Here is a 6,564-nt window from a genome sequence, read left to right on the forward strand (position 1 = left end):
CAGATGTTGACGGAGCTGAGCACGTGCCCACTGCTGTACTCCACGAAAGAGCGGCTGTCGATGACCAGCGGTCCCCCAGGTCCACCCCGCAGCAGGCTGGCCAGCTTCCTGGCATCCATCACCTTCCGAGGGAGCCGGTCCCCGGCCATGGTGGGGCAGTGGGCAGTGGGGAGGGGGTGAGCCCCGAAGTGAACAGGGGCTGCTCTGCAGGCCAGGGATGTGGCCTAGAGTTCGGAGGGACTGGGCATGGTGCCAGACCTGCAGGGAGAGGCAGAGGGTCAGCAGGGCTGCAGGCCCCCAGGGGGGCACCCGGCCAGCTTCCCAGGCAGGGCCAACCTCCAAAGGGCCCATGGTGGGACCCAAGAGCTCCGGAATGGTTGAGCCTGGCAGGCACCCACGGGGGCCCTTCCTCCCTTGGGGCAAATCGGCAGCCCCTCTGGCTCTATGAAAGCCAAGTCCCCAGACATCTAAGGTTAGTGAGGTGGACCACTGGACTGGGAGAGCGGTCACGAATGGTCCCATCCAGCACTGCACTGTGCAGGCCACGGCGACATCCTCTCAGTGGGACAAGTCAGACAACTGGGGGAACCACAGAGGGAAGCACTGGACTGGACAGGCAGGACAGGCCTGAGGACCCCTCCCCTGGGCCCTTGGGTTCATGGACACTCATTCGGATCCGGAACCCTTCATTCGGCCCCCAAGGCTTCTGTCATCCCATTGCTGGGATGCAGATGTTCCCCCTCTCTGGCCTGCACGTCTTATTCTCCAGAACTCTGGGCGAGGCAAGGTCCAGAACCTGCTCCCTGCCCCAGCACATGGCCCTCTCCAGCCCCACCCAGCACAATCCCTCCCTGCCGACCATCTGGACCCAGAGGAAGGGGGGTGGGGCTGCCTCCCCACGTTGCTGGGGTCCTGGGGCAGGCACCGGCCAAGGTGCTGCAGGGTCTCGGGCGTGGAGGCGGGGGTCCTCTGTTGCCGCCATTGTCCCAGTCCTGCAGCCCGAGCTTCAGTGCCTGCCACGTGCGGGCTGCACAAACGGTCTGGGGCCGGTGTCTGTCTCCCTGCGGAGCGCGTCACACGCTCACAGAGTGGAGGGGGCAGCATGGCAGGGTGTGCCAGGCACGGTGCAGGCCTGAGGTCCGGGGGGACCCTTCTAGGGGCTGGTAGGTCCCAGGATGGGGTGGGATGGGTGGCGCCCAAGGATGAAAGGCAAAGTAGGTGACCCAGATGTAGGACTCTTGGGGGTGCGGGGACTCTTGGCCTGGCTGTAAGGGATCTTGGCGGAGGAAGTAGGAGTAGATGGGGACAGGGGGACTCCAGATCCTGGGGTGGAGACCCCTCTTGTGGGTTTGGTGCTAAGCCTCTGCCACACACCTCCCACCCCCACCCCACCCCACCTGCCAGGCCCCACCTGCCCTGCCGCCTGCCAGGACTGGCCTTTCTTAGGCCCAACTAGCCTCCCAGCCCACAGGGAGGCGCACAGCGTGAGGATGATGAGTTTACTTTGAAGATGGGGAGACGGAGGCTTGGGGAAGGGGTGGGACCAGCCTCAGGTCACATCACAGTCAGGACCCAAGGCCTCTACCACTGCCATTCAATCGGGGTCTTCCCTCCACCACACCCCGACCCAGCTCAGGCACGGGAGAGGCTGGGGGACAGATGTCAGAGGGGGGACCCCTTCAGCAAGCCCCCAATCTGCAGCTGCAGATGGTGTTGGGGTGAGGCCCCCTGAGGGCACTCGTCACACTTGAGGCGAGCTCCCTGGGTGGGGATGGCAGAATTCACAGAGAACTAGGTGTCAGGCAGGGTGTAGACCGCGTCTGCTGGCTATGGGCAGCCTTAGGCTGAGCCACTGGAGCTGACCCACGGAGAAGTGCCCAGGATGGCCCTGGCCAGTGGGCAGGGCCTTGGGATCCCATTCACAGACTCCCTGCTCCCCACGCAGGTACCCGGGCTCCTCCACAGTGGGGGTGAGGCCTGGGGCGCAGCTGGGGATGCTGTCCCTCCTGAGGGCCATACCAAACAAGGTCAACAGCAGAAGGGCCCGTCTGCCAAAAGGGGTACCCCACATGCTGCGGGGGGGTCTTAACCTGCTGGGAGGGTCCTGTCTGTGGAGGGGGTTCCCCACCTGCCTGGGGGTCCTCACCTGCTGAGGGGGGTCCCAGCCTGTGTGGTGAGCGGTCCCCAATTCGACTCCTGTATGAGGTGTTTGAGAAGCTTCCAAGTTCTAAGCTGCACCTTGTCAAGACTGTGGCAGACAGGCCGCAGCTACCGGCCCCCTCCCACAAGCCTCCTGCCCTGGATGTGTGGCCAGGAGCCCAGCTCAGAGGCCCAGTCCCTGAGACAGATGCAGTGGGGGGCAGAGGGGCGCTCATGGTCCCTATCAGATGAGGGCAGACTTTCCCACCTAAAGCAACAGAAGCCAAACAGCACTTCAGGGCAGGGACAAGGGAAGGGGCTGGGGGAGAGGTCCTTTGCCCTCCCTGCAGCCGCTGGGCACAAACACTGCCCTCAGGTCCTTAACTGGCCGTGAGAGGAGCTGGGGTGTGGAGGGGCGCCCGCTCCATCTGCAAGACAGGCAGGGAGGCAGACTCAGGATGAGGGTGGGGAAGAGCTCAGCCGGGCTGCAGGGCTGCAGGACAGGGGCGCGGGGGGCGGGGTGCTGGAAGGGTGGGCCGCCACGCTCCCCTGCCCAGTACCTGGTCTCAGCCCCACTCCCCCAAGGAACTCTCCAGCTTGGCCCTATTACCCGCTGTAGTATTGTTATTTGTAGCCGAGGGGGACTCATTAGCAAGTTAGCACCTCCGTCGTTGCCATGGCAACCACAGAGGTGCCAGGCAACCGCAGCTCCTGCGGCAGGGCCGCCGCCAGCAGGCTGGCTCTGCAGAACGGCAGGGCCCAATCCTTGCTTCTTGCAGGTGCCCAGTAGCTGGGGCCTGGGATGACCCAAAGCCCAGGTGTGACATTCCTCCAGCACCCCCCCGCCCCCCTGCCCCACCTGGCCCCAACCCTCCTTGCTTGCCATGAGCACCCATGCGCACAGGCTCCCCTGCTCCCACCTTCCGGGACGCCTTCTCCAAGTGGCCAAGGTCTGGCCCAAGCGCGCCTCCCGCAGGAGACCTCTTGCACTGAGCTGACCTCCTGGGAGCGCAGCCTCACCCCCAGGGCCTCCTTGATCTAAAGCTCCCGGGCACAGACCCTCACCTGCGGGGGGCGGGGATCGGGGCCCAGAGCTCAGGCGGGGGTGGGGGAAGCTTAGGACAGTCTTGGGCCGACGAGTGGGGCTAGAGCAGGCCAGGCGGCACAGAGGAAACAGACATTGCAGGGTCTTGGGCCTGTCTGATTTCAAGGACCCACTCCAGGCTCAGCCCAGACCCGATTCTTGGGAACTGAGGGGAAACGGTACCTATCACCTGCTATTCCAGAGCCTGGGTACCGGTGGGACGGAGACACAACCCCGTACACCCCCAAAGGGCTCGTTGCTGAGGAGACTGGGCAGTTCCCAGTTGAAAGGCCAGAGGCCCCTCCGCACCTGGCTGGGCACCGCCTAGGAGGTGGCAGGCAGCCCCCCTTTCCCTGCAAGGCCACGTTCACGGTGCAGCCTGGCTTCTGTGCAGCGCGTGCTGCGCGTGCCAGGATGTGCCCCTTCGCACACTGTCCGCACACCGTCGGCTCACCTCTTCCCCACGATCCACGCCAGCCCCTCATGCAACTACTCACACACACACGTGTGTGCACATACATGTGGTCACTGGGTGCAGCCATCCTCACCCTCTGCAAACCAAATTCCCCCAAGCCCCAGGTGCCAGCTCCAAGATCTCTTTACACTGTTGTCTCTCCGGGCCTCCATGGGGCACATTCTTGTCCCTGAGCATGGGCCAGGGCATGGCCAGAAAATTCCCAACTCCCAACCGACGGCGTCTTCACCAAGGCCTTCTGCTCAGCACCTAGTGACGGGGAACTCACTACCTCCAGAGACGACTGTCAGGACTGTCAGCCATGGGTGGACTGTGGCTCTCACTCAGAGCAGTGTCCCCAGCCCGAGTGGTGCCTGGCACACACAGGCAGGCCCTCGGGAGGATCTGGCAGTGGGGGCCCCCACGATGCTGAGATGTCCAGCTCGCTGTGACCCAGGGGCACCTCAGGAGGCAGAAATTACTGCAGCGAGGCCAGGACAGACACTGGCAGCTCATTTTCCCCTCATCTGCTCTCATCAGGGACCCCAAAATGCTCTCACCCCTGCCCCCCTCATCTCCCTAGGCTGAATGGAACAGGGCCCAAGCTGGCCTTTACTCTGTCCTGGAGGGGCCAATGGCAAGGCCAAGCAGAGCCAACTTGGTCTGGGGAGGCCACGGGCCTGGGAGACAGTGGGGTGGGGGCCCTGCCCCCTCTGTTCACAGGGGTCTGGGCAAAGCCTGCAGTAGGAGGTCTCAGCATGTGGGTCCTTAGAAGGGCACGCTCAGGACCCTACACATCTAGGTTTCTTCTGTTCCTGCCTGGCTTGTTCTAGTCCTACTGATCTGCAGGACTTCTGGTCACCGTCCCCCCACGCTACATACCTGGGCCATCCCGGGACATCTACCAGTCACTGCCTGGTGGACTCAGCCCATGCAGTCCTGGTGGTCGGAATCTGACCCATGTCCCTCTTGCTGTGGGTTTGGCTCCTTCCTCTCCTCTCCCTCTGAGCTGCAGCCTCCGGAGATGCAGCCAGGATACCCTCTGGCTTCCGCGCCCCCTTGGGCCCTCTGTCCAGGTGAAACATCTGGGCCCCGAGGTCAGCCTCAGCTGGAGAGGAGAGGATGCTGGGTCGGGTTCTGGAGCAGAGGATGACTTCAAGCATCTTTCTGCATCTGCATGCATGGAAGCCACTGTTCCCGGGGGGCAGCCTCTGGGGCACAGGAGCCTTCCGGAGGGCTGAGGGCAGCAGGGGACTAGAACCTGCCCAGCAACTCTCCTGGAGCCCTTGGCTGACTGCAGGGGGAGGCATTCAGTCAGACTTCAGGATGAACTCCCAGCTCCTGGTCACATGATCTGCCCTACTGGGCAGGTGCTTATTAAGCATCTGAGGAGTGAATTCCTGGGACATCTGTCTTCCCTGAGCAGGGCGGGGGCATTGGATGCTACGCTCCTTCCCTGAGCTGCCCTTGGAGCAAGGTCTGAGGGAGGCAGTAGGGAGTGCACACAGACCCTCAGACCTCCATTCAGACCCCCGGGGGCAGGGGGCACAGCAGATCACTGCTTCCCTACCCGGCAGCACCCCCACATCCGCCCCAGGCTGCACCACAACACTGTGGGTGCCACATTAGACCCTGCCACCTCTCTCCTCCACCCCATGGAGTCCCCCTGCACCCTGCAATCACTGCGGCACCCAGGCCCCCAACTCACCTCCTGCAGAAGCCAGTACATTTTTACAGCAGGAAGTCAGGAGGCAAATTCTCCCAGTAGGGGTGACCTGATGGGGGCTGGGCCCACTGTTGCCCCCTCCCCTCCCATCCAGACTATTAGGTACCCCTCCCCACCAAGGTGGGCAGATAGGCTGAGGGAGGCTGGTTGCACTCAGCCTGGCAGTGCCAGCCCCTCCCCCAGCACCCGATGCTGCCTCTGCAGCAGGCTGGCGGATGGTCTTTATTCTGCAGAGGCCAGCTGAGCACCCTGAGGTGGGGGTACCCGTGGCGCCCTGGCCAGACAGGGGCCATGGATCTGCAGCCCCTCTCCACCGAATGCGGAATGGGCCCTTTTCTGAGCCTCCCACAGGCTAAAACCCTCCGCTCCTTTGGTCAAGGCCTGCATCCCCAACCCGCGGGGGCAGGGACGACCTTCTCCAATTTGGGGCCTCCATGGCGGGGTGGGGGGCATCCTTGGGAGTCTGGGGCTCTCGCAGAGGTCCGTACAGGTCCACGCTGGATCGCAAGGGGCCAAGGTCCTGGGTCCTTACTGCATGCCCCTCCCCCCACAAAATAGGAAGGAATTTCGAGGAGAAAGGCGGCGAAGCGGGGGGAACCAGCGTGGACCGGGCCGGGGTCCACTGGGCTCTGTGGGAGGCGGGGGAAGGGCTTCCCGGGCCGGTCCGCGGCGTCCCCCTGAGCCGGGCCGCTCACCTCGGGGCTGCCTCCTCCTCCCGGGCGTCCGCCCGGTGCAGCCGCCCCAGCGCTCCAGACGCGGCGCCCACCGGGCCGAGCCCCCTGCCCGCGCCCCGCGCGTCCCCGCGTCCCCGCTCGGCGCCCCCGCTCACCTCGCCGTCGCTCGCGTCCGGGGCGCACGGGGACCCGCGCCCGCTCAGCGCGCCCTCTCGGCCGCGCCGCCCATGGGCCCGGCGGGGGCCCGCGCAGCCGGGGCAGGGGCCGGGGGAGCGCGCGGGCCGCGTCGCCGTCGCCGCCGTCGCCGCCGCCGCCGCGGGGAGCGCTCGCTCGGGCCGGGGCGCGCGCACTGCGGGCGGGCACGCGCGCTCGCGGCGCGCATCCCACCCCGGGCTCGGCGGGCGCGGCCGGTACGGCTCCGGCGCGGCTCGGGCTCCGGCGTCCGGGCGGGGGGCGCGGAGCCGGCTTGGCCGCCGCGCTCGGCCGC

The 6,564-nt window shown here is 65.5% G+C and overlaps 1 protein-coding gene across 1 annotated transcript in view; it reads right to left on the reverse strand.

The window, feature by feature from the left end:
- DUSP8 (dual specificity phosphatase 8) overlaps positions 1-2,963 on the reverse strand; it is a 14,371-nt gene extending 11,408 nt beyond the window's left edge. Inside the window, exon 1 of the mRNA XM_081797567.1 lies at positions 1-2,963. Coding sequence (XP_081653693.1) covers positions 1-149 — 149 coding nt within the window. The 5' untranslated portion in view covers positions 150-2,963.
- Between the last annotated feature and the right edge of the window lie 3,601 nt (positions 2,964-6,564).

The sequence above is a fragment of the Leptonychotes weddellii genome, chromosome 11 (assembly GCF_054177405.1).
Source record: "Leptonychotes weddellii isolate Sample4059 chromosome 11, ASM5417740v2, whole genome shotgun sequence".
Taxonomy (NCBI): domain Eukaryota; kingdom Metazoa; phylum Chordata; class Mammalia; order Carnivora; family Phocidae; genus Leptonychotes; species Leptonychotes weddellii.